Source organism: Mauremys reevesii, unplaced genomic scaffold (genome assembly GCF_016161935.1).
Source record: "Mauremys reevesii isolate NIE-2019 unplaced genomic scaffold, ASM1616193v1 Contig9, whole genome shotgun sequence".
NCBI classification, from domain to species: domain Eukaryota; kingdom Metazoa; phylum Chordata; order Testudines; family Geoemydidae; genus Mauremys; species Mauremys reevesii.
In genome coordinates, this window is record NW_024100906.1 from 462,390 (window position 1) to 488,095 (window position 25,706).

Sequence of the window (25,706 nt, forward strand, 5' to 3'; positions counted from 1 at the left end):
CTTGATCTCCCCTTGCCCAGGTCAATAGGTCCTGGCCTTATACACAGAGCAGCTCACAGTGCCGGAGAGTGATCTACACGGGGCTTTTAAATACAATGACAACTGTAGGGGCCTCAGTGCTGCCACATGCACTGCCCCTGGCACACAGGGCCCCCTGTGTGTGATACATGCTGGGAGCAGGGGCTGGAGAGACCAGAAACCCCCAAGGCCCCAGCGTCCATATAGGTCAGCTATACAATGTGCACCTTGCGCCCTTGCAGCCCCAACCAGGAAATGCCTGTTCCTCCCTGATGCTCTTGTTGCCGGCCCAAAAGGCCTGAGGCAGCAAACAGTGGTTCGTTGCCCGGTGTGCTTTGTTCCAAATAACACACCAAGGTGGAGAATGCAGAAAAAGTTTATTTGAGCCCAAATAAAGGTGCCAGGGAGATATTACAATCTCAAATCCTGCACACAGATGCAAGCTGTGTGTCTCTTCTTATACATGACTTCAACTAGGCATCCTCATTACCCCCCACTAGTCTCCTCCCCCCTCCTATATAGTACATACAGTGTATAGTTAACAATTAAATCATCCTTGACAGCAAACAATTCATCTCGTAACTTTTCAAGGCTGTTACCTTGGTTTACTTCTGAATTTATTACTTTGCCTCCCCTCCCCTCTTTCTAAACTAAACACAAGTAGTAAAAAGGGGCCCTATCTTCTGGTGTCTTACACTGATAAGGAGCAGTTACACATTCCATTCTCAATACTAGCCTGGGAGTTCGACTAAAGTTTAATATGGAAGCACTCTGGACAAGCATAAAATAACTTTGGTCCATTCAGGCCTGGTACAGAAAAGCTTCATTAATACTGTGGTTTTCTACCCTCCTGAATTATCTAGGGCTATGCCTAATGGCACCAACAATCCCCCCCTTTGAGAATACTCAACAAACATTTGGCTGAGTTTTCTCATACTTTGAAGACAAAAAACAATTAAACTCTAGGGAGCTGGGGTATTCAGTTCCACATTCATCCTCCCCATGGACCCAGTAGGATTCGGTATGTGGAAGCCCACACCCACTTGAACCGGTCCACATGCCTGGAAGGAGCACTGTGAATGTCCATACTTCCATCCAGAAAGTGTCCGAGTATGTTATCCCCCTGACCACAGATCAGATGGTTCCTGATAGTCTGTAAGGGCAGTGGGCCAAGTCTGGTGCTCAAGATCCATCTAAAGATACCAGATCCCACTGCAATACCTTCCCAGTCTCAGTGATTTTCAATACCATCTCTGTCAGCAACTTCTGGGTCATAGAACTAAGGGTGGAAATGACATGTAACCCACCAACTCCAGCCTGTACTTGGGATAGCTGAGCTTTAAAAATAAGGCTAGTGGCCTTTTCTAGTTGGCCCAATTTCTTATCATGTTCCCAGCTTGTAAGAATATTTCAAATGGCTACTGTATTATTGGCCTGAGTCCACAGAGATCTGGTCAATTCCCTCTTCTTGCAGAGGAAACAACCTAGGCTCTCTGTTGTGCTAATCTAATGGCAGCCCCTTGTGAGCAATACATGCTGAAGGATTTATCCAAACCACAGGGCGCAGCCTGTAGAATAAACCCCAAAATCTAATCAATACCACAGTCTCAAACAGGGGTCCCACAAATTTCTTCCTACCAGTGTATAATTCTTGGTTTCTACACCAGGGTCAGTCCTTAATGTCCTTTTTGGTCAGGAAATCCTGGATTCTGACACTGCACAACGCTGTTGGTGATCAGCAGGACTCAATAAGGGTCTTTCCAGCATAAAGCCAAAGCAGTCTTTCGCTGGTGGAGCTTTACATTAATCCAGTTTCCTGGTTCCAAGGGTGGCAGGGCCAGGGCTGCCCAGAGGGGGGGGCAAAGGGGGCAATTTGCCCCGGGCCCCGGACTCCGCAGGGGCCCCCAAGAGAACGGCGGAGGCTCCCGCCTCCGCTCCTCTCTTGGAGCCGAGTCTCAGCCGGGGCCCCTGAGCCCCGCCCTGCTCAGAGCGGCGTGGGGAGGGGCGGGGCTGGGAGCTCACGCTGAGTGGAGGCAGCTGAGCTCAGCTGCCTCCACTCAGCGTGAGCTCCCAGCCCCGCCCCCTCCCCACGCCGCTCTGAGCAGGGCGGGGCTCAGGGGCCCAGCCGGAGGCACGCTGCAGCTCTTCCGCTGCGGCTCCGGGTGAGGAGGAAGCTGGAGGTAAGAGGTAAGAGGCTGAGGCTGGGGCAGGGGGGGGGTTGGCTAAGGGACAGGGAGTCCTGGGGACAGTCAGGGCACAGGGAGGGGGCAGAGGTTGGGGGGCTGGGCAGGGAATGGGGGTGGATTATGGGCGTTCGAGGGGGTGGCTAGGGGTTGGGGCAGACAGGGAGCAGGGGTGGGGTCCCTGGGTGGTGGTGGGTGGGGTGGGGGTCTCTGGGGGATGGTGAGGGGACAAGGAGCAGGATGGGTCAGGGATTCTGAGGGGGGCAGTTGGGGGCAGGGAGTGGGTGGGGGTCAGATAGGGGGCAGGGCCAGGCTGTTCGGGAGGCACAGCCTGCCCTACCCTAAAGCTCATTCAGCAGTTTGAGGCCTGCAGAAGAGCCAAGCTGTTAGCTTTTCCATTAGGGCTATGTAGCAGGGATCCACCCTGCTCCGGCCCTGACAGGGTTAAAAACAGCCCTAGGCTGGAGAAAGCAGCCTTTAGGCTGGGCTGATTGGGGAAGTGGCTGCAGCTGGGGCCATGCCCCAAACTGAGCCACAGGGCCTTATAAGAAGGCCAGGGAAGCCAGAAGCACAGACAGTCTCTTTCTGCCTTCAGAGAGATATGGGACTGGTTGCACGGAGCTTGAGACTGGATACCTGAGTGAAGCAGGGCTGGGGACAGGCTGAGGAGCTGGGGAGCTCCAGCCTGGAAAGCCCCAGGCTGCGGCCTAGCGAAGGGCTAACAAGTACTGGGGGTTGTAGAGGGCAGCCCGGGTAGGCCAAGGCAGCAGGTCCAAACCCTCCTTGCCAGTGATGAGTAGGCTGATACTGCAGTCTGCCCCAGGGTGTGGGGCTAGACAATGACTGGCAGTAGCCAAATACTGAGGCAAGGTGGGGATAAAGGGTGGGGGTTCCTCAAGGAGGGGAGACCCTAAGAGAAAGGGGTTACTGCCAGGGGGCAGCACCCCCATGTAAAAGGGCACCGGGTCCAGGGAGGGACACAAGGGCCTGAGGACAGGCGGATCACCAGCCTGCAGAGGGCACTCTGTGCTGGAACAGAGCTAATTCCCAGAGTCACCAGCAGGAGGTGCTGCAGGGGTGAGTCCAACCCGTCTACAGCTACCATCCCTTTCACTTCTCCAATGCCAAATTATAGTGTATATGTAATTTCAGTGCCACAGGGAGATTCATGTCAGGGGAGGGTAGTAGCTTAATTTAAAATTAGCCACTGGGGGGAAGGATCACATGAGAAGAGCAATATCCTTCCCAACCCTACCAAGGGAGACGCCCCTCCCCTGCATTCTCTGAGGCTTCAGAGGGGTTAATTCAGTGGTTCTCAAACTTTTGTCCTGGTGACCCTTTCACATAACAAACCTCTGATGTGCCCCCCCCCCTTATAAATTGAAAACACTTTTTTATATATTTAACACTATTATAAATGCTGGAGGCAAAGCGGGGTTTGAGGTGGAGGCTGACAGCTCACGACTCCCAGTAATAACCTCGTGACCCCCTGAGGGGTCCTGACCCCCAGTTTGAGAACCCCTGGATTAATTTAATGTTAGCACCCTGTGTCCATTCACATGCATGTGCTATTTTGAGCATTTCAGTTTTGACAACATAGGCTCATCCCAGATTCTGGAACAAGCTCAAATGCTCAGTTTGTGGAGTATGTACATAAGCTATAGTAAAGAAAAACCCACAGTAACCGTCTCCAGTTTGTGAGGGACCACATGGAGCCAGTCTCTAGGAAACAGATAAATGCATGGAGATTAAGTCCATTAATGGCTATTAGCCAGGATGGGTAAAGAATGGTGTCCCTAGCCTCTGTTTCTCAGAGGATGGAGATGGATGGCAGGAGCGAGATCACTTGACCATTACCTGATAGGTTCACTCCCTCTGGGGCACTTGGCATTGGCCATTGTCAGTAGACAGGATACTGGGCAGGATGGCCTTTGGTTTGACCCAGTATGTCTGTTCTTATGTTCTAACCTAAATGAACCCAATGTTATGGAGACAGATATGAGTCAAGGAAGCCAGCAGAGTATCAGAAACCTGGAAAAATCTCTGCCTGGATGGGCTCAGGTGTTTGGTTACAAGCTGAGGTGGTTCAAAAGTTTTGGATTTTTTTTTAAGCAGATTTTTTTATTGTTTCTTTAAACAATCAAAGACAGCAAACAGCAAATATTTGGCCACACAGTTCTGAATCCTCAAACCATATTCAGGTTTTGGCAGACTAATTTCAGCTTTTCAATTAAAAAAACCACAACAAATTTGGAAGGAAAGCAGACATTGTCCGTGATTTTTTTCTGCTTTTTAAAAACCCCTAGTTTTCGATCCAGAAAAAGTTTTGATGGAAAATATTTGTCCAACCCTTTTAATGAGCTTTATGCCTTTTAGCACTAGCTGATGCTGAGAACCGGTGATACCTTGTAAAGAAGTTTTCTCAAAACTGGGTTTGTGCCGAAATGCAGAAGGTTTATTTTTCCCAGGGACGCCTGTGGAGGGGAGCAAGTGGGGCAATTTGCTGTGGGCCCCACAAGGGCCCCCAGGAGAATATAGTATTGTAATTTTTTATAGAAGGGGCCCCCAAAATTTCTTTGCCCCAGGCCCCCTGAATTCTCTGGGCGGCCCTGGGCAGGGCTCGTAGGGTCTTTGTGTAGTGCGTCTTTACCTGTGAAAAAAAGAAACCTAACACATTTCATTAGTGCCTGTCAGCGATTTGCAGACTTTACAGCTGTGTGGGCACATTTAAGCCCCCCTTGTCTTGGTTGTTAGCTAAGTCTTAGCAGTGTCCTGAAATGGGGCTAATGCCCTATCTTTAAACTCAGCATGTTAGCTATTTTTCCTCAGTTAACTCGTTCTTCTTCCTTTTTCCTGTTTGGCTTCTTTTAACCTACAAAAGAAACTTAGCCTTCACTTATACATCTTTTTCTAACAATGAACACATATACATTGCCTTTATACAGTACATTAGTCTTATTATTTAAAGTTTGTCACATCTATCCTTTCACTAAAATAACTTTTTCCAGTGCTTTTGGGACAACAAGCTAGGACAAGCACACCCACTTTGACGAGTTTATTTCATACAACCTCTAGTCCAATAGTTTCCCACCATCCCCAGCCCTCTGGCTAGAAATCTGAGATAGCCAGAAGGATTCAAATACAATATGGGGAGTGGGTTAACTTTCCATGTCCTTGCTTCCAAAAACTATTGGTATGCAAGTTTTACTAACAATTTTCAATTAAAAGATTTGGCCAATAAAATTTCTCTTTCTCTTACTTAAGGAGATGTATTAGACTTTAGTATATCACATTTTTCCCAATTTATCCAAGCACTTTGTATTCCAAGTTGAACAAAACAAGTATCTGTATTCCAATCCAGACCATCCCATAAACAAAACAATTTTAGCCACGAGACAAACACCACAAGACAGAACATAAAACACAAAACATAATTTTTACTGTGCCATCAAAGGCATGGTATGTTGAATGCTGTTCAGCTAGCATCAGTTTTCTCTGATTATCTGAAAGACAAAAACAGAAGTCTACCCTTTCTGGGCAATCAATCATCACTGAAAATATACAAATACCTTCGTTGATTTCAGGCAAAACAGGGGAATTACCCCATATTTTCATATATATGTTTCATAGGCAGCTTAGGTCTCAGTGACTTCTACTTTATCAGTTAGATAACTTGCATTAATACAGATGCTTCCTGACTTGCTCTTTACTTTTAACTCCTACTTTTAAACACTGAAAGAAAACATCACCACTTATAGTGCCTTTAGACCCTAATAAGATTTCAATTACATAGCACTATATACATTTTTTAGATAATTCAACTAAATGGGTCATAACCAAATGATTGCAATCTAATAATTTCTTTGCCTGAATTTATTTACAAACATTTCAAAAACACCAAGAATTTTTCTCTTTAGCATTTTTACAAAGTTCAACTGCTGTTCCCTCCAGCAACTATGGAGTTAACTTTTCACTCTGCCTTAAATCACTCACTTGTTTTCTCCAACAACCACTTTTCTCAACTTAAATCACTATTCCAAGTATCCTCCTGGGTATTTGAAATCCCCATGTTTATACCTATTTACTCCTTTCTTCCACTAGACCCTCAAAAGTTTCCAACCCGTTTTCCAATCTCTCTGTCTGTTGCCTGCCTGCCTGGGCCCGATCCTTCTTTTCTAGCTGAACCGTTCTTTCCCTAGACACCAATTTGCTCCACTACCAGTTTTAACTAAGGGGGGTTGGCTTCTCAACTAGCCCCCACCCTTCTGGTCTTTTTTCCCTAAAACATTTGAACTCACAAGACTACCCGAGTCTTCCCTTGTGAGGCTTGCCACCTGGGCAAAACACATGGCCCACTGGTGTTTAATTATTTAATTTCCTCTTGTAGCAAACACACTGCTGTTATGACTGAGCACAAATAGTTAAATTTTGGCAAGTCCCTGAAGGACTGGTACTTGCTTAGCCAAGGCTTCCTTTTCTAACTGGAAATCCTGTCTCAAAGCCTGCAACTTGCCCTGGGTGCAGGTTTGAGTTGCTGTCTGGGTCATGATCTATGCTCTTAATTGCTCAATTCTAGTTATCAAGTACATATTTGTTCCTTTTCTCCAACTACTCTATTGCCCAGTCCTGCTGCAACTGGGGGTAGAACCCCTTTCTAGTTCTCAGACTTACTGCAGCTGAGAGTAGGCTCACCTTTAATCATGCAATCCTCAACATATAACACCAACAGTACCAAACAAAAGAAACACAAAATAACAAAGGTAAAACAGATAGATGGTGTAAATTCTATAGGGCTCCCCCATTCTCAATTACTCACCAAACTGTGACAAATCTGTTACCAATTTATCTACTGCAGGACGTTGGGGGAGGATAAAACACACCATATAACCAAACCCCAAAGCTTCCCCAAGCCTTAAGCCACTTTAATACTCACACATATCCAGACTGACCACGTCTGTATATAACATTCAGAGAAGGGGAATAGGTGGACGGGAGATTATTCTGTATACAGCTTGTCCAGTATTTCCAACATGCTTCCACTCTTGGGAGAGCTGTTCTTTTACACCCTGGAATCTCCTGCAGTGTCTCTTTCAGAGATTCCAGTTCAGGTCACCAAGCCATACCAGCTCTGGGATTGCAAAGACTGTTAAATCTCACTGAACAGTTAAGCTTTGCAAATGCAATCTCAGTTCTGTAATTTAGATTACCTTTAATTTACCTCTGTCTATATTTTCCCACAGCCAGCTGGGGCTAAAAGCAGTTTTTCTTTGTACTTAACATAGTCTGACCTAATACGCAGAGCAGCTCTCTTTATCTCTGGGCTTAGCCGAGTTTCAAATTAACCCATTCCTAGACGAATTGCTCACACTGTGTCAGAGGCTTTTCCTTTGGTAATTAAAAGCTCCTCTGAGATATATGATCTCATCTAGATTGAAGGTACCTTCTAATGGACATTGTTTAGATGGATTTTCACGTGTGTAAAGATTCCAATTCTCTAAATACCTGCAGGTTTCAGGACCATAATGTACGTACATGTACTATGCTGGGGTACCCTTAGGGGGTGAGGTAGAATGTTTAGACTGTCCCTTCCCCCATTTTCCACTTACACACACAGAGAGGGGGCCCTGTCCGCACTAGCGGCTCATAAACTAAGAATCTCTCCCTACAGGACACTCACACAGGAGAGATTAACGAGGATGACTGACTCTTCTACACCTCCTTTCAGCAAAGAGCGTCGGCTAGTCTCTGGGAGAGGAGCCGCTTACTCTGATTGCATACAGTGAGATGATCAGACTGTCAGTAGCCCACACGGAAAGAAAGGGGGGGGAGGGAAGATAGGTTCACACATTCCTAGACCCAGGCAGCTTCCTCGCCGGACGATGCCAGGCTGAGTCAGCCCACCATGGGTCGGATCTCCTAAAGATCCACTAGTTACTGGGCTTGCGTTAGACTACTCCTGATCATTAGCAATCGCTTCACAGGGTAATCTGGGCGTCTTCCAGTAACAGACACTCACACTGGTATACACACACACACACACCAAGACCATTATTCCCACGGACAATCCTCCTCCCAGTGCAGCTCTGGGGCATATGATGGGGGATTTTTACAAGAGCTCTTTATACAAACAGTTTCAAAAGCTACCCATTCGCTAACAAAACAAAAGTAATTGAAGGATCATGTTGTAATTAAGTGATCCTTCTGGTGGCCACCTTTCCTGGCTCTCTAGTTGATATTGAGGCCAGTCAACTGTACTGAACCTTTTTAGTTTACCCTTAGTCATTGGATCCAAACCAAACACTTTCCAATTTGCTAGAATGCATTCTGGGGGCATACACTGTGCCCTGCCTGTACTCTATCCCTGCCCCATACCTATGGGAAGACACTGGGCGTCCCCAGGTCTTAACAGGCAAACAAAAGGTTAACAGCACTGAACTGTTCCTACCTTATCCACAGGACCGGTTCCTCACCGTCGCCCGCAGCTGCTTCTCCACTATCTGAGTGCGTTGCACCGTTGTGCCTTCCAAGGTCGGTCTGACACGTCCCTGCCGAGGCCCCCGGTAAAAGCACCGGTGCGCGCTGGCATCGGCTGTGACTGTCGTCCACCGGCCATTGGAGGAGTCCGGGCAAAGCACAATTTTGCCTCGAGCCCACCCAGGGACGCCAAGACTGTTGCCGGCCCAAAAGGCCTGAGGCAGCAAACAGTGGTTTGTTGCCCGGTGTGCTTTGTTCCAAATAACACACCAAGGTGGAGAATGCAGAAAAAGTTTATTTGAGCCCAAATAAAGGTGCCAGGGAGATATTACAATCTCAAATCCTGCACACAGATGCAAGCTGTGTGTCTCTTCTTATACATGACTTCAACTAGGCATCCTCATTACCCCCCACTAGTCTCCTCCCCCCTCCTATATAGTACATACAGTGTATAGTTAACAATTAAATCATCCTTGACAGCAAACAATTCATCTCGTAACTTTTCAAGGCTGTTACCTTGGTTTACTTCTGAATTTATTACTTTGCCTCCCCTCCCCTCTTTCTAAACTAAACACAAGTAGTAAAAAGGGGCCCTATCTTCTGGTGTCTTACACTGATAAGGAGCAGTTACACATTCCATTCTCAATACTAGCCTGGGAGTTCGACTAAAGTTTAATATGGAAGCACTCTGGACAAGCATAAAATAACTTTGGTCCATTCAGGCCTGGTACAGAAAAGCTTCATTAATACTGTGGTTTTCTACCCTCCTGAATTATCTAGGGCTATGCCTAATGGCCCCAACACTCTGCCTGTGAAAGCACAGTAAGTAAAGGGCTGTGGGGCCCTTCCCAAAGCCACCACCTTCTCTGGACCTAGGGGGACCAGCACTGAGAAAGATGCCAAGATACCTGCCTCCATGTTTCAATATTTTGTGCCAGCCAGATACACCTCTCTAAGGGCTTATATATATGGGAAGTTATACCAGTTTAAGGCAAGGTGTGAATTCACCCCCTTATGGCAATACTTGTGTAACTCCCTATCTGGACACTCTTTTTCCAGAATACAAGTGCCTTTTTCTAGTATCACTTCTACCGATTTTTGTGCAAGCCGGATGTCTCTTTCTAGGTATCCATTCATTCCTCCCTCCTGCACTCATCCCCCGCCCGTATCTCACCTGTGAGCTCCATCTCACCTACGGTCCCAGCTCTGAGCTCTTCTCCCCTTCTGGTGCAGGGACTCAGCAGGCTCCCCCTCTCTGGCTGTTCAGGGCTCCCCCCACAGCTCGCCCTGAGTGGACGGGGCAGCAGCTCCCCTGGGGCAGGTACTCAGCAGGGGCCCAGGCTGCAGAGCAAGCAGCCCCATCCTGAGTGTCCCCGTCACACATCTGGGGCAGAGGGGCCCAGCTGGGCTGATGGGACGGGCTGCAGGGGGCAGTGGCAGCTGCGAGCGCTGGGGGCCTGGGAAAGGCCTGAGCTGGCCCCTGCAGGAACCAGGCCAGGGAAAGGCCCCTGCCCCATCTCAGGGGGGAGGGGAAAATGTCCAACCCCTGTCCCACCTGCCCCAGGGTTTGGGGCTGAGAAGCCTCCAAGCAGACAGGGAAGTCCCTGCTGCTTAGTGATGCCTGTTTGTGTCCCACAGCCCCATCTGGGAGGAGAGACACCCAGAACTACCCCTCCCCCGCCAACCCCCTGAACTGTGACTCCCCCAATCTCCTCAGTGATCCCCACACTCTGCCCCAGCCCATCTCCTGGCCCCTCCTGAATCCACCACATGAGCCTCTCATACACACCCTGCCCCCGCCCCTCAGCCCCCAAACTGCCTCTAAATTGCCCCCAAATTGTCTGAGTCCCCCAACTGCCCCCTCCTGCCCCTCACTCCTCTGTGGTTCAGCCCCTCAGCCCCGTCCCCTGTGCCCCCAACAAAATAACCCACCCTGTCAATCTTGTGCTCGAATCCCTCCACCTTCCCATTGCCCTTCTCAACTGACCCTGGGCCCTCTTGAATTGCCACTTCCCTGGGGTCCCACCCCTCCCTGTCTCTTCACCCCCCAAAAACACACTTCCCCCCCAGCTCTCCAGGGTGAGTCCATTGTGTCAGTTTAACTGTCACCTTAGGGGCATTCTGAGCTCCGCTCCCTCCTAGGGGCCACCTGCGCCCTCATTAATCTCAGAAGATGAGGGGGCTCATTTGCATAAAAAGAGAGGCTGGCCTGTCCAATCAGAGGCTGGCCTGGGGGTCGAGGTGGGTTATAAAATCATGACTGGTGTGGAAAATGTGAAGAAGGGAGTGTTAAATCTAAACCCCTCCTCTCTACACCATCGTCTCAGCCACACATTGAGACCACGCAGCTCTGCCCATCGTGTGGAACTGGGAGCATCTCAGAGAATGCTACTATGGAGGTCCTGGGCTTCAATCTCTTACCCAGTGTTAGGTCAAGGAATAAAATATGGAAAGGCTACAGGGAACCCCCCAACAAAAATATAGGTCCACCATCCTTTATTGTGAGCTCCAGTATCTATCACCTAGTTGGTAGCCAAGCTAGTCCTCCTGATGTAACCTCCCTTACCCTCCCTCTGCTGGAATGAGGCAAGTGGAATCAGGTGTATAGAAACCAGACAAATTGGGTTTATTTGGGGGAAACTGAGGTACATAAATGGGAATGGGAAAATGCATAAAAGAAGAACAGAAACTTATTCTCTCTGTAGGTACAGTAACTCTGTGGCCTGAAGCCAAGACCCAAACCAGACCCCGCGTGGAGTATACAAGGTAAGTAAACATGTGTCACCCTTCTGATGGTTGCTCAGGACCTCGATCCTTTGGCTCGTATAGAGCTTCAGGAGAGGGACTCTGAGGAGATCTGTCGATGACTCGTCCTTCTCACTGGCTCCAGATGGCAGCAGGCTCACGAGATGACAGCTGGGTGTTCACAGGGGAATGATGGATGTTAACTGCCACAGATGGTAAGTAACAGCTGGAGATAGCACTTGTCCGGAGTTTCGATCCCCTGTGGAAGCAAACCTGCACGCACCTGCCACTTGGGTGGGCAGCACCGAACTGAGGTCACTGCTGCTCTTCTATAAACCCTATAGCGCAAAACCCTGTAGGGAAACCCCATAGAATCCCCAGGAAAATCCAGTGAAAACTGAAACTTGTTTACTACTTGGGCCACTGCTGACCGTTGGAGAGGGCGGGAAAACGCTCCAACAGCCCTCCTAATCACATGACCAAGTCCTCCATTTTAGATAACAAAATGGGTTCCATACAAACATAATAAATCATAATACTAATAGCAGGGGCGGCTCTACGAATTTGGCCGCCCCAAGCAGTCATGCACGGGAGGTGCACCGGAACCCCGGAAGCAGCGGACCTCCCGCGGGCATGACTGCGGAGGGTCCGCTGGTCGCGCGGCTCCAGTGGAGCTTCCGCAGGCATGCCTGCGGGAGGTCCAGCCGAGCCGCGCGACCAGCGAACTGTCCGCAGTCATGCCTGCGGGAGGTCCACTGGAGCCGCGGGACGAGCGCCCCCTCCGCAGTCATGCCTGCAGCAGGTCCTCTGCTCCCGGGGTTCCGGTGGACCTCCCGCAGTCATGACTGCGGGAGGTCCGCCAGACCCGCCTGCCGGCAAATGCCGCCCCACGCGCGTGCTTGCCGCGCTGGGGTCTGGAGCCGGCCCTGACTAATAGCCTTACAAACATAGCTTTAGGAATTTGCCCCTAACACTAGCAGCCTAAATTTCGCCTCCAGAATTTCTCTCATACCTTTCCCTAGGCCACTGGAACCTACATGTACCACGACCACCCGTTCCTCCCCAGCACTGCACAAAAGACTGTCTAGATGTCTCAAGAGAGCTGCAACCTTCAAACTCACAGGTAATTCACCATGAGGTTGTCCCAATCATCACAAACCCAGCGATCTATATTTCTAATGCTCCAATCTGCCATTACGATTACCTGTCTCTTCCTCATAACTGGGATTCCCTCCCCCAGAGAGGTACCCTTAGTGCAAGAGGATACCCTGACATCATGTGAAGGAGGGTCCCAACTATGGGATCATTTAACTCCACTCCAGTTTGATGTTCTCTTTCCCCGAGACTTTCATCCTTGTCAACAGCACAGAAGCTGTCAGACTTGGGGGTGGGACCATTCTATTGTGTCCCACAAAGTCTCATCTATGCACCTCTCTGTTGCCCTTAGCTCCTCCAATTCAGCCACTCTGGTCTCAAGAGCCCGTACCCCATATCTGAGGGCCATCAGCTCCCTGCACATATATGCCACCTACCCACAAGGCAGGTATTCATACATGCTGCATTCAGTGCAATAAACTGGATAGCCCCGCCCCCCTCTGCTGTTGGACTTCTACCTGCATTCTTTTTACTCCTGCAGCTTGTTTTGTTTTTGTTTTGTGGGTTTCTTTGGGGTGGCAAAGTTTATGGGCCTAAGTTTAGAGAATTTAAATCAGATGCCTTTGGCTCTCTAAACTCCCTTGCAAAGCTCTGTATTTACTAGCTCCTCGGGTTGCTTAAGAGCTGTTTTTTTAACCCCCTGTCCTCCCCGAGTAGCCCTGCCCCCCGGTTAAGGGTTAAGGGGTGCTTGTAATGGTCCTTTTCCTCAGACTCAGAGAGAGGCCTTGCTGTTTCTTCACAGCTGATAACAATCATCCACCCCCTGGGCAGAAAGAACAGCAAGCAGCCATTCGTCCAGACAGCCTCCTGGCTTGGGCAGACAGCAATCAACAGTCTGGACTCTGACCCTCTGGGCGGGGCAAAGCAACAAGCAGGCTTTAGCCCAAAGCCTTTGGGCGGGGCAGTTTAGCCACCTCTGCTATAAACATCAGTCAAGCAGCAAGCACAGAACAAACTCACCCCCATTTATCAGCTCCTCCACCTGGAGAACTTTGCAAAACCCCCGTTTGCTAGCCAATGCTACACAGGAAACCTAGGCTTGTGCACTGCCCAGCATCCAGTTGGTTCAGGATTCTCTTTTGTACAGTGTTACTGTATGGCTCTTCACCAGCTGCTCCACCTCAGAGGTAGCTGCATTTCAATGCGGTGTGGCTGCTTTGCCCCACCAATCTAGGGCAGGAGGAAGTGGGAGGTTAATACCAGCACAGATGGGCCTAATGGGCTGATCTGTGGGAGATGGATGGGGCAGGATACTGGGTTAGATGAGCCCACTGGTGGATGCTGTCTTTCTCGGTCTAGACCGTCCCATAGTCCAAGGCTCCGTAGCCATAGTCTGTGGTGGCCTCACGCCAAGCTGGTGGTGGTATTGAGGTAGCACAGTGCATCTGGAAAGAAGCAGTTGGGGATCTTCAGCCATACGGTTCCCACAGTGGGACCTTCTCAGGCTGGGCAGGGAGGGAGCCGGATACTGGGCTAGATTGGCCCATTGGTCTGGTTGGGCCCACGATTTGATACTTTCTCTGGGCCCCGCCACAGTTCCAGAGAGCTTGTGTCACCCTGTGGAGGAGAACTAGGAGGTGGTCGGTAATATAAACAATAAATAATACTACTGGTAGTGGAAGAGGAGGAAGTGATGGAGAATCTTTTGGGGATCCAAACATCCTCTATTAGCTCTGACTAACATGCCTCACCCCCTTAACCCAGCCCTGCTTGCTCAGGAGGGGTCATTCCTCATATGGCCTTTGTTTTCCCTGTGGGAACTGCCATGTCTGAATAGACATGCAGAAGCTCCTTGGCCAGCCACAGAAACCCACACCAAGGATGTCGAGGAGGAGCTGGAGCCCAGCCTGGTGGAGCAAAATGACAGGAAGCTGATCTGGGAGGCTGTCGTCAGACCAGGTAAGAGTTTCTGTGCCGCTGAGGTGAAAATGATCCATTAAACCTTGCAAAAGGGTGGTTCTGGTATCTGCATGACTGATCCAGATGGTGCTCGATCCGTGGGGAGGCTGCATCCCTTCGGGAGTTGTCGTGATGATGTCAGAGCAGACTCAGCCTGGCGAAGGGAGATGTTTGTGCAGGCAGCCCCGAGCCAGCACCTGTCATGAGGCGGGAACCATGTGAGGGGGCTGGCAATTAGGTGGGAGAGGAGAGGAGCAGGATTGGAAATATCCTCCAAGACCACGAAACTCAAGATTATTGCCCTAAAGCTGTGGCCAACCACAACATCCCTGCTAGCCTTCTGCTTGGAACTGCACGATGCCCACAGGGATAGCACTCACGTCCTCCTGCTACAAAAACCCAGGCCCTGAACCCCTGGAGAAAAGCCCTCCCTCAGTAGCTGTAAAGTGCATAGCTGCCTGTGATACACACTTGAGCAGCTCTGATTCCTATCTGCAGAGGGCATGAGAGCACAGACACACATCACCCAGTGTGTTATAAATAGGCTCGGCAGAATTCAATTTGTATTTTTATTATTTTATCATTTCAACAGATGTTGGTTTTCTTTTAAACTTTTTTTTAGATTTTTCTTGACTTAAATTTTCAGTTGAATTAAATTATGGGGGAGGGCTCAGACAATTATTTAGTGATGAAAGACAATGAGATTCAAAAAGTGAAAACTTTTTAAACTGTTAAAACACAAATTGTCAATCTCACATGTCAAAAGATACAAAGTAAATATCCTGACATCCCTGCTTTTACTGTTCATTCGCTAGTCCATTTGCGACAAGGCCCATTCAAAAGTCTGAATCACTGGATTTGGACTTTAATAAGCTCCAAGCAGCATTTTTCTTACGTTCCCTCTCTGTAGATTTCTATGATCATCAAAGGAAACATGGTTTTGTCGATTTGTGTGTGTGCGATGAAATCCACTTTTACTGAATGAAAATGGGAACAGGCCCCATTAATAACCGAAGGCCACCTCAGTGTGGAGTGAATTCTTCCACTTCAGCAGCTTTGACACTTCCTTTTCTCTTAAAACTGGGGGCTCTATCTGAGACGCCAGTTTTTAAATCCAATTCTTCTGTCACCCAGGCCAGTTTCTCCTCTCAAAAGCAAAGAAATCAGATGGAGAAATCCCTATTAATGTCTTATCTAGGCCACATGTTGTACAGCACTGCTGCCATACCTCACCCCAGAGGTGGCTGCATTTTGACACTGGATGAGCAATCTCTCAATGTCCAGACTGCAAAGTGCTGTGGTGAAACTCATTAGGGTAGATTTTATATTAGCAAACAGGTTCACAAACCCCAGTTCATTCTCTCTCTTTTCCTCCGACATGCATTTTGTTCACAGGCACGGAGAACAGCTGAGCCAGCGGGTGACTGCGGTGGGCAGCATTCTGAATAAATTATACGGCACCATTCCAGATGACTAGCAATACTCAAACGTTAAATCTGGGAGTACAAATCCAGAGAAGATGCGGAAGCTGTGTGAACTCGTCCTGAGCTGGAACAGGGACTGCAGGTTGGCTCTGCCAGGTGCCGGAGGACAGCTACGAACACCATGGGGGAGATAGATGCAGGCTCTCAGAGGAGCTGCATCCAGGCTCATTACAGGGAGCTCAGGACTCCAGTTCTGATCCTTCCCTCCTTACCAGGCTGCACTGGGGCTCAGACAGCCCCACCAATTCCTCACCAAGGCCCTGCCCCAACACCTCACGTAGTCATGGAGCTCCGGCTTCCCCGATGGCCTCAAATGCACTGGCCTTTGGGGGCAGAGGCAAGGCAGGGGGCGGGGCCTGAGAGAGAGGCAAGGCAGGGGGCGGGGCCTGAGAGAGAGGCAAGGCAAGGGGCGGGGCCTGAGAGAGAGGCAAGGCAGGGGGCGGGGCCTCAGGGGAACAGGAGGGGCAGGGGGAGGTTCCAGCACTCCTGCTGTAGTGCCTGGTTGTCAGAAATTTGAAAGTAGGCAACCCTACTCCCAAGTACAGACAGCTCCAGTCACCCGCACCGCTCCCGCGCTGATCTCAGTGTGTCCACCAAAGCTCTCACATCTGGCACGGTCAGCAGCTGCCATGACTCTCTGCAATATCTTGGCTGGGGAATCTCATCATGGCAGCTGGCTGGGCCGAGCTGGGCTGCTAGATCCTCCCACCCCAAATCACAGTTGATCCATGCCCCCAGAGGGAGAAGGCATGAGGGTCCCCAGGTGTCTGGAACAGCAGTGCAGGGTGCTGCCCCATTGGGGGTCCCATAGCCCCTGTTCCCCCGGGGGAAGGGAATGAAATGGAGAATGGGACCTATGCATCCTGGATGACAGTTTAGCACACCCAGACCCTGGGGTCCAGGGGAAGTCCGGGATGCAGAATGGGACCCAGGCATCCGGGAGGGCAGTGCAGGGCGCTCGCCCTTAGCAGAGAGACTGTGCTGGGGAAAGAGAGCCTTGTCTCCCCATGCCAACAGCTGCCTGAGCCAGTCACCTGTCACCCTTCCCTCCCCCTCCTGCTCTGCAGACAAAAAACTGGCCGGTGTCCTGTGCTTCCCAGAACAGCAGTGCGTTATTGATCTATATATAGAGGCGGGGAGGGGCCGTGGGTCAGTCGCGCTGCGGCTGAGCCCATCCCAGCAGTCAGCTGCTCCATCCGATCTCTACACCTCATCGCCCTCCAGCCGGACCCTGCTCCCCAAGCCGTCTCCTCCAATCTCAGTAAGACGCTGCTTTCTTTCTCTCCCACCCGGAGCGGTGGCTGTGGGTATATTTCATTGCCCCTTGGGCTGTGTGCAGCCTATCGCGACCGGGGTGCCGGGGTCCAGGCTTAGAGGGTGGTTGGGAAAACTTGAAGGGAGGCATCGTCTTTCTGAACGGCGAAGAACGGGGCAGGCTGCATGGGCAAGGTCAAAGGATCTGACGGGGCCGTGGGCTCAGCCGCTGCCCTCTAGGCTGGCACAAGCTGCAGTTACTTAGCTCTGGGCAGGGGTCAGAAATACTCAGAGTGAGGCCTCAGTCTGTGTCAGTCTGTCTGTGTCCATCTGTCGTGAGTCTGTCTCCATTTCTCATGTCTTTTTTTCTCCTCTCTCCTGCATGTCATTTTAACCCCCTAGTGCTGACATGAGCCAGGCTGGTAGCAGCGGGACAGCTTGTATGCGGGAATAGCATGTGGCAAGGAAAGGGGGGGGGGCAGAGAAGGGAGTTGGCTGGGGATGGGGCTGGTTTGGATTAGATTGTCTCTCTGGGTAGAGGCTAAAAATGTTCCTCGGTGTCTCTCCCTCTGTTAGTATCTTTTCTCTTCTGTTTGTGCATCTGTCTCACTCCCTCCATCCCTTCCTCCCCACTGCCCAACTCTGTGTCCGACACGTGGAGAAGCCATCCAGCCCCCCTTTGCTGCATGTCAGGCCCCTCTGGAATGGGTCTCACCCATCTCTACCCATTGGGGATCGGTTTATTCCCTCCCTTCTGCTCTCACCCCCTCCCAGCGCCCCTCTAGCCCCTTTAGTCCCAGCTGCAATGTGGGGCAAGTGGGGCAGGACATGGGGAAAGCCAGGCTGGCCTAACCCCCTCATCCCGCTCGGGAAATGGCCTTTATTGGTCCTCAGACGTGGTCCTGACATTGGCATGCAGCACAGTCTGGGGAGGGTTCAGCCCTGCAGACCGCTCCCCATCAGAACAAAAGCACAGCATGAGATTCATAGATTCCAGATGGAACCATTATGATCATCGAATCTGAACCCCTGTGTCACGGAGTCCCTGGGCAATGCTCTGGAACTGCTCCCCATAGGACTTTGGGGAGCCTCCTCTCCCTCGGAGCAGACTGTCTTCAGGGCAAGAAGCTCACACGGCTTCACCTTCCTGGGTCTGACCTTGGAGCATTCAGCATATTCCCCTCTGTGCGCTTCCCACAGTGAGTCCGCCCAGGCGGGGTCCTGGGGAAGCCAGAGGGTCCTGCATCCCCACTTTGCAGTCAGACATGACTCTTAGCCAGCCAGTAAAACAGAGGTTTATTAGATGACAGGAACACGGTCTAAAACAGAGCTTGTAGGTACAGAGAACGGGACCCCTCAGCCAGGTCCATTCTGGGGCCTGGCGAGCCAGACAACCCCGTCTTCACTCACTCCCTGTCCCCAGACAGCTCCAAACTGAAACTCTCCAGCCCCTCCTTCCTGGCTTTTGTCTCTTTCCCGGGCCAGGAGGTCACCTGATCTCTTTGTTCACCTTTAGCTATTCCCTTGCAGGGGGGGAGGGCCCCAGCCATTTGTTGCCAGGATACAGTGTGTCGGCCATTTATGCACACTGGAGACTTAAGAAATGCATAAGGGAAACTGAGGCACCCACACAGTATTCAGAGGAACCATTAAGAACAGTCCCACTTCGTCACACCCTGGATAACACAGGCCCAAGAACTGCCTATCTGTAACCCCCACATACACACATACTGCAGTTAAGCCAACTACTTCTTGTCCTACCTGCACTCCATCACAACGGTACAATGACTGCAACACAATGCACCTCACTGCACCAAAACACCACGCAACACAATGCCAATCGACGCATGTGGAATTCACTGCGATAAATACTTTGTGCTTAACGAGACTACAGGGCAGTGCCCCACCACGCACGGCACACTGCAGCAGAGGGAACAGAAAGCAATACATATTCGCTGCCAAACAGCACACAACTGCAAAGCCATAAATGCCGTGCAATTCACTGCAATGCCTGGGTGCCGTGGAATATACTGTAGCAAAATAGCATCCGGACAAAGAAAGCAGGGCTGTGCATTTGCAACACAGTCAGACACAACTCCCAGGGAGAGGCCGTGATCCACAGATGGAGAATCCGCCGGCCCCAGAGCTCAGCTCCCATTGCCATGTCCGTTCCAAGCCAGCTATTTATAGATATTTGTCACCTTGCAGCCATGGGCCCAGCAGATACCACGCAGGGTTAACATTCCTCCAGTAGGTCAGGCTGCATAGGCCAGACACATGCGGAGGCAGCACAGGGGGAAGGGAAATGACTAATTTATCCCAAGCAGGGTGGGGAGGGCAGGAACTGGGACTTGGTGCCGTTTCCCCCTAGGGGGCTTTGGCTCCAGGCCTGGCTGGCTCAGGGGGTGGGAATGGGGGTACATGAGTCACCTTCTGTCCCCTCTCTGCCAGCCCGCCCCACCACCCAGCCATGTCGAACTCCAAGCAGCGCCTGATGCAGGGCATGCACCAGGACCTGAGCTGCCCCAGCTGCCTGAAGCTGTTCAAGGCCCCGGTGACGGCTGAGTGCGGCCACACCTTCTGCCTGGAGTGCCTGTCCCAGGCCGCGGCCTGCCCCACCTGCCAGGCCCCCACCAAGGTGGAGCAGCTGCGCATCAACCAGCAGATGGAGCACCTGGTGCAGTGCTTCCGGCAGGTGCCCCACGACCACTGCGAGGAGCACATGGACCCCCTGAGCGTCTACTGCGAGCAGGACCAGCAGGTCATCTGCGGGGTGTGCGCCTCGCTGGGCAAGCACAAGGGCCACAACATCATCACGGCCGCCGAGGCCCACCAGAGGATGAAGGTAACAGACCCATGGGCCCATCTAACCTGGTGTCCTGCCCCCTCAGTCCCCCCATGGATCAGACCCATGGGCCCATCTAGCCCGGTATCCCGCCCCCTCCCTGCCACCCTGGATCAGACCCATGGGCCCATCTAGCCCGGTATCCCGCCCCCTCCCTGCCACCCTGGATCAGACCCATGGGCCCATCTAGCCTGGTATCCCGCCCCCTCCCTGCCACCCTGGATCAGACCACTTGATTCCTCTTTTTCTCTTGCTCTCTCAGAAACAACTTCCCCAGCAGCAAATTCAACTGCAGGAGGCACAAGTGCGTAAGGAGAAAACGATCACTCTGCTGAACAGACAGATAGCAGAGGTGGAGGTGAGACAGCAGGGTGGTGTGTGTGTGTGTGTGTACGTACACGTGTTGAGGAGATTCGGATGTCTGCTGTGGAAGGGGATCTGTGATACATTTGAAACATTGGGTGAAGGCACTGTTAGTTCAAAGGGATCCCACTGGCCTACCTGCCAGCACCCAGAAGTTACACACTCGTCTCCTTTCAGTGAATGTCAAACAAGCTACTCCCAATAGTTAAGTCCTCACTAGAGACCCTACAATAACAAAGCAGTGTGTGCCACCCCAGTGTCCATGAGAAATTCACAGCAACAGACCATGTGTAGATCTAGCATTGTAGATCTAGTTATTGTAGATCTAGAAATTGTAGATCTAGAAATTCACAGCAACAGACCATGTGTAGATCTAGTTATTGTAGGGTCTCCTGACGTTACAGGAGACCCTACAATAACAAAGTAGTGTGTGCATGACCCTCAGCACTGATGAGAGACCCTACGATAACAAGCCATGTGTTGCCCTAGCAATGTTAGGAGAGCCTACAGTAACAAAGCAGTGTGTGCATCCTCCATATTCATGAAGACAAATGTGGGGAGGAGGTTGCTGGGGGGCTCCCACCCCAGGGATTGGAGCAGATTAGGGAGGGGAAGTGCTATTGGGGGAGCTCTGACCCCAGGGGGGATTGGGGAAATGGGGGGGAATGGCAAGGCAGTGACCATCCCTCCCTCCCTGGCTGCAGGACACAGTGGTGCGATTCAAGCAGCAGGTGTCGGAGCAGCTGGGGGTGATGCGCGCCTACCTGGTGACGCTGGAGGCCTCGCTGGGCCGGGAGGCAGAGCGGGTGCAGCAGCAGGCCACAGCCGTGCTGCGGGATGAGCACAAGACCATGGGCCACTACCTAGACCAGCTCAAGCAGATGGAGGCCGTGCTGGGCGAGGTGCAGGAGGAGAGTCAGACCGAGTTCCTGAGGGTGAGGAGAGACCCCCCTGTACCCCCCCATCTCTGTCTGTCTGGGACTCTGTCCCTTTGTCTGTCTTTCTCTCTGGGACCCCTCCCCCTGCCTCTGTCTGTGACTCCATCCCCAGTGTCTGTCTCTCTGGGATCCCACCCCACCCTCTATTTGTCTGTGACCCCAGCCCCTGTTTCTGTCTGTCTGTGACCACCTGACTAAGGTGACCCCAAACATCCCTGTGTCTCTGTCCCCCTTACCTACGCACCAGGTCCCTGTGTCCGTTCCCCTCCCCAACACGCGCCTCTGGCTCTGGGTGTGATCCCCCCGCCCACACATGCACTTCCCCCTCCCCCCCCCGGCTCTCCGTGTCTGTCAGCCCCACCCCCGACCCTGTCTGTCTTTTTAACGTGATGCTCTCGCCTCTGTGGTTAGAGGTGGGGTCGGTGGGTGGGCTGGGAATGGGGAGATGCTGTGAGCCAGGTGCTAATCTTCACCTTCGTCTTCCTCTCCACAGAAATACTGCCTGGTGGCCAGCAGGTGAGCGCTCCCACCCCTCTGCCGCTCTCCTTCAGCTCCCCCACGACCCCGTGTCCAACGGGGACATTGGAACGGAAGGGCCCTTCTGGGTCACCAAGCCCAGTCGCTGCTCTCCCAGCCCCTCCTTCCCTCCATCTCAAGCCCCTGCTTCCCCCCTCAAGCTCCATCCTCAAACCTGCTCAGTTCCTGGCCCGCAGGGCTGCTGCTGGGAGGCCAATCTAGACCCTCCCTCCTCCGATGGCCAGAAACCTTCTTCTCCTGTCCAGCCTCCCTTGCTTCCTGCCCGGTTTGTCTCCACCTCCTCCGGTGCCAGCATCGCTTACAGCTCTGCTCCCTACCCCGATGGGTCAGTAGGGAGCGATCAGACCCTCTCAGCCAGTGCTTCACCAGGCTAACCCAGCCTAGCGCATCCGGCCTCCTCTCCTCCGATCGGCCCTGCAGGCCCCTGACTGCCCATCGCTGCACCTGGTCCACTCTGGCTTCATCTTGCTTGAACGTGGGTGCCTGGAATTGGAAACTGCAATCTAGACACACTTGCCCGCAGCCATCTCCTTGGGAGCCTCTGCCTCAGGCCTTGTTAACTCACCGGTTTCCTCTCACACGCGTGTGCTCTGGCTGACTCCTCTCACACACCCCTCTCCCCTTGCACGCACACTCCTGGCCATACTCAGGCCTTCTCGCACACTCACCCTTTTCACCACCTTCCCTTTGCACACTAGCTCATCCCTTGCCATCTGCCATGTCAGTATTCCTGGCACACTCCTTCCTGCCACACGTCCCCCTGCCCTACAGTGCCTCACATTAGGATAACCCCTTCACGTTCCTGCCAACATCGGGGCCCCATTATGCCGGGTGCTGTGCAGACCTCATTTCAGATCCCACTGTGCCAGGTGCTGCACAAACCCCCCGACCGACATCAAGGCCCCCTTTGTGTCAGGTGCTGCACAGACTTCCCCCTCCCCTGCCAACCAAGATCAGGGGCCCTGCTTATGGCAGGTGCTGCTCAGACACTCAGCGAGCTCACATTCTAGGCAAAGAAGGGATTAGCAGCCCCATTTTACAGATGGGAAAACTGAGGCCCAGAGCGATTCAGTGACTTGCATGAGTGGGTTTGTGGCAGCACTAGGAATTGAACCCAAGTGTCCTGAGATCCAGGCCAGTGTCTTAACTGTGAGGCCAGCCTGCCTCTCTTATTGCACAAAGTGCCTCTCTTACTGTGTGCTCCACCCAGGTCTGCTCACCCCCTCCCCTTGCACATGGGCCTTGCACACTCAGGTCTTGGGAAGACAACATTCCCTGCTGGATGAATGGATCCAAGAACTGAGTCACACAGTCTTCACCTCCCCATCGCCCCTTATCCTCCCCCTCTGACCTCCCTACACCCCCCCCATCCCTCCTGGTTCCCCTCCCTGGGCACATGGCCCCCTGATGGGCTCTTCCTTCCCCACAGGCTGCAGAAGATCCTGGGAGAGTCCCCTCCAGTTGCCCGGATGGACATCCAGCTGCCAATCATCACAGATGACTTCAAGTTCCAGGTGTGGAGGAAGATGTTCCGTGCACTGATGCCAGGTAGGGCGGCTGCAGGAGCTGGATCAGTAGGGGGTGCTCTGTCATTGCTGTCCCCACTGCCCCAGTGAAGCACTAGGGGGCACTGCGCTGCAGTGAGCAGGTTGGTGGCTCAGTAGGGGGCGCACTCCCCTCGCAGTCAGGGGTGGCCCCAGGGCCCCAGCACAGTGCAGGGGGGGAGCTGTGCTGCATTTCAAATGGGAGTCATAACAACGCTCTGGCCATTCGTGTTTTTTTAAATATCCCTGGCATTTTTCCAAGAGTCAGGGAGTTAACCACAATGTCCTGACAAAATCCCAGCTGTGGCGATTCCATTCTGTTCTCTAAATTCTACCTTCGCTTTCAGTGCAGGATTGCAGTACAACTGCTAAACAAACCCTGTGCCCCACCCCAGAGGTAGCTGCATCTCTGCACCAGGCAAGGGATCCCTCTATATATCCAAGGATATAGTCTATTCTCCTTTACCCTGCACAGCAAGCACCAGTTGTGCCGGGGCTAAACAGACCCTGAGTGAAGTGATCAGCTCAACAGATCCGTGGCAGAGCCGGGAATAGAACCCAGGAGTCCTGGGCCCAGTGCAGTACTCTATTCACTAGGCCCCAGTGTGCTGGGCACCTTCTGGCCCCACCCGAGATCCTGGCCTCCCTTGAAAGGGACGGTTGGGGTGCTGTGTGGGAAAGAAGAATTAGGAAAAATGGGGATGGTGGGAGGTGACGAGGGGTGGAATTTTGGGCTGACTTTCCAGGATCCCACACGCAGGTAGCCATCACTGCCCCATTCCTTTCTCCCCCTCCCCTCCCACCAGCTCTGGAGAACCTGACCTTTGACCCGGACACGGCCCACCCCAACCTGGTGGTGTCGGAGGACGGCAAGCGGGTGGAGTGCGTGGAGCACAAGCAGCCAGTGAGCTCGGATGACCCAGGCCGCTTCGACAAGTCCAACTGCGTGGTGAGCCGCCAGAGCTTCTCCAGCGGCGAGCACTACTGGGAGGTGACGGTGGGCGACAAGCCGCGCTGGGGGCTGGGCCTCATCTCGGCCGAGGCAGGGCGAAAGGGTCGGCTCCAGGCTCTGCCCTCCAATGGCTTCTGGCTGGTGGGCTGCAAGGAAGGCAAGAACTACGAGGCCCACGTGGAGCACAAGGAGCCGCGGCTGCTGCGGGTGGAGACCAAGCCCAGCCGGATCGGGCTGTATCTCAGCTTCGAGGACGGGATGCTGGGGTTCTACGACGCCAGCGACGAGGACAACCTGGTGCAGCTCTTCGCCTTCCACACGCGCTTCACCACCACCGTCTACCCCTTCTTCGACGTCTGCTGGCACGACAAGGGCAAGAACAGCCAGCCGCTGGTCATCTATGAGCCAGAGCCGGAGGCCTCCTAACGGCTCCCTGCAGAGCCAGAGGTGCCGTAGCCATGCCCAGCCTCGCCCCAAGGAGCCAGGAGTGCCATAACCATGTTGCCAAAGGCGCTGTAGCCACGCCCAGCCATGCTCTATGCTGCCAGATGTGCCACAGCCATGCCCAACCTTGACCCAAGATGCCAGAGCGGAAGGTGCCACAACCATATCCCACGTCACCAGAAGAGCCATGACCACGCCCAGCCGGCCCTACATCACCAGCTGTGCCATAACCTCACCTCACATCATCACGGCCAGACCCAACCATGCCCACATCACCAAATGAGCCACAGGCACTCCCAACCATGTCACCTGGGCTGGCGGTGCTGAAACCACGCCCAGCCACACCCCACATCCCCAGAGAAGCCGTGCCCTGCCATGCCTCGCTATGCCTGACATCACCAGACCAGGAGGTGCCTCAACCGTGGCCAACCTCACTGGAAGTTCCATAACTATGTTGTCAGACACTCTGTAACCACAGCTAACCACATCCTACATCATCAGAAGCTCCGTACGATGCTTTGTCATGCTACCATCAACAGAAGTGCCATTATCATGGCCCTCCCATCACCAGAGATTCATGCCCCCATTACCAAAGGCATCTCAATCATGCCCAAGCATGTGTCCATTACCAAAGACTCCCTGGCCATGCCCACATAGCTGGAAGTGCCATAACCATACCCCATGCCATCACAGATCCTCCAGACATTCGGAGCCCATGGGGCCCATCTCCAAGCTCCCTGGGACTGGCAGTGACCCGACGTGGTTCCAAGGCTCTGGGATCTGTACAGCCGCTGCTGGGATCTGAGCATGTTCGCATCCACCCAGATATGGTCTCCAATAAAACATGGTCATGTCCACTCTGCCTCCTGTG

At 52.4% G+C, this 25,706-nt stretch overlaps 1 protein-coding gene across 7 annotated transcripts; it reads left to right on the forward strand.

Moving 5' to 3' along the window:
- The first annotated feature begins 2,130 nt into the window (after positions 1 to 2,130).
- Positions 2,131 to 25,697, forward strand: LOC120395020 (tripartite motif-containing protein 72-like). 7 transcript variants are annotated; one of them, XM_039519191.1, is made up of 14 exons: positions 2,131 to 2,205; positions 11,381 to 11,441; positions 11,566 to 11,635; positions 12,443 to 12,543; positions 13,318 to 13,702; positions 14,280 to 14,474; positions 15,870 to 16,040; positions 17,026 to 17,219; positions 19,664 to 20,057; positions 20,320 to 20,415; positions 21,125 to 21,355; positions 21,852 to 21,874; positions 23,325 to 23,443; positions 24,246 to 25,697. In XM_039519191.1, exons 9-14 carry the CDS (start codon positions 19,683 to 19,685, stop codon positions 24,815 to 24,817), a joined length of 1,416 nt encoding a protein of 471 aa, XP_039375125.1. In that variant the 5' UTR covers positions 2,131 to 2,205; positions 11,381 to 11,441; positions 11,566 to 11,635; positions 12,443 to 12,543; positions 13,318 to 13,702; positions 14,280 to 14,474; positions 15,870 to 16,040; positions 17,026 to 17,219; positions 19,664 to 19,682; the 3' UTR covers positions 24,818 to 25,697. The 7 variants fall into 7 exon arrangements, with proteins under 7 accessions (XP_039375125.1, XP_039375126.1, XP_039375129.1 ...); XM_039519192.1 differs by having other exon boundaries at positions 14,353 to 14,474; XM_039519193.1 differs by having other exon boundaries at positions 2,184 to 2,198.
- Positions 25,698 to 25,706: the final 9 nt, after the last annotated feature.

What these genes read in the sequence shown, in the direction of transcription:
- LOC120395020 (XM_039519191.1), top strand. Translation starts at nt 19,683, where the DNA reads ATGTCGAACTCCAAGCAGCGCCTGATGCAGGGCATGCACCAGGACCTG. An exon ending in GTCAGACCGAGTTCCTGAGG is followed by an intron (nt 21,356 to 21,851) that starts GTGAGGAGAGAC and finishes TCCTCTCCACAG; the next exon opens with AAATACTGCCTGGTGGCCAG. An exon ending in GTTCCGTGCACTGATGCCAG is followed by an intron (nt 23,444 to 24,245) that starts GTAGGGCGGCTG and finishes CCCTCCCACCAG; the next exon opens with CTCTGGAGAACCTGACCTTT.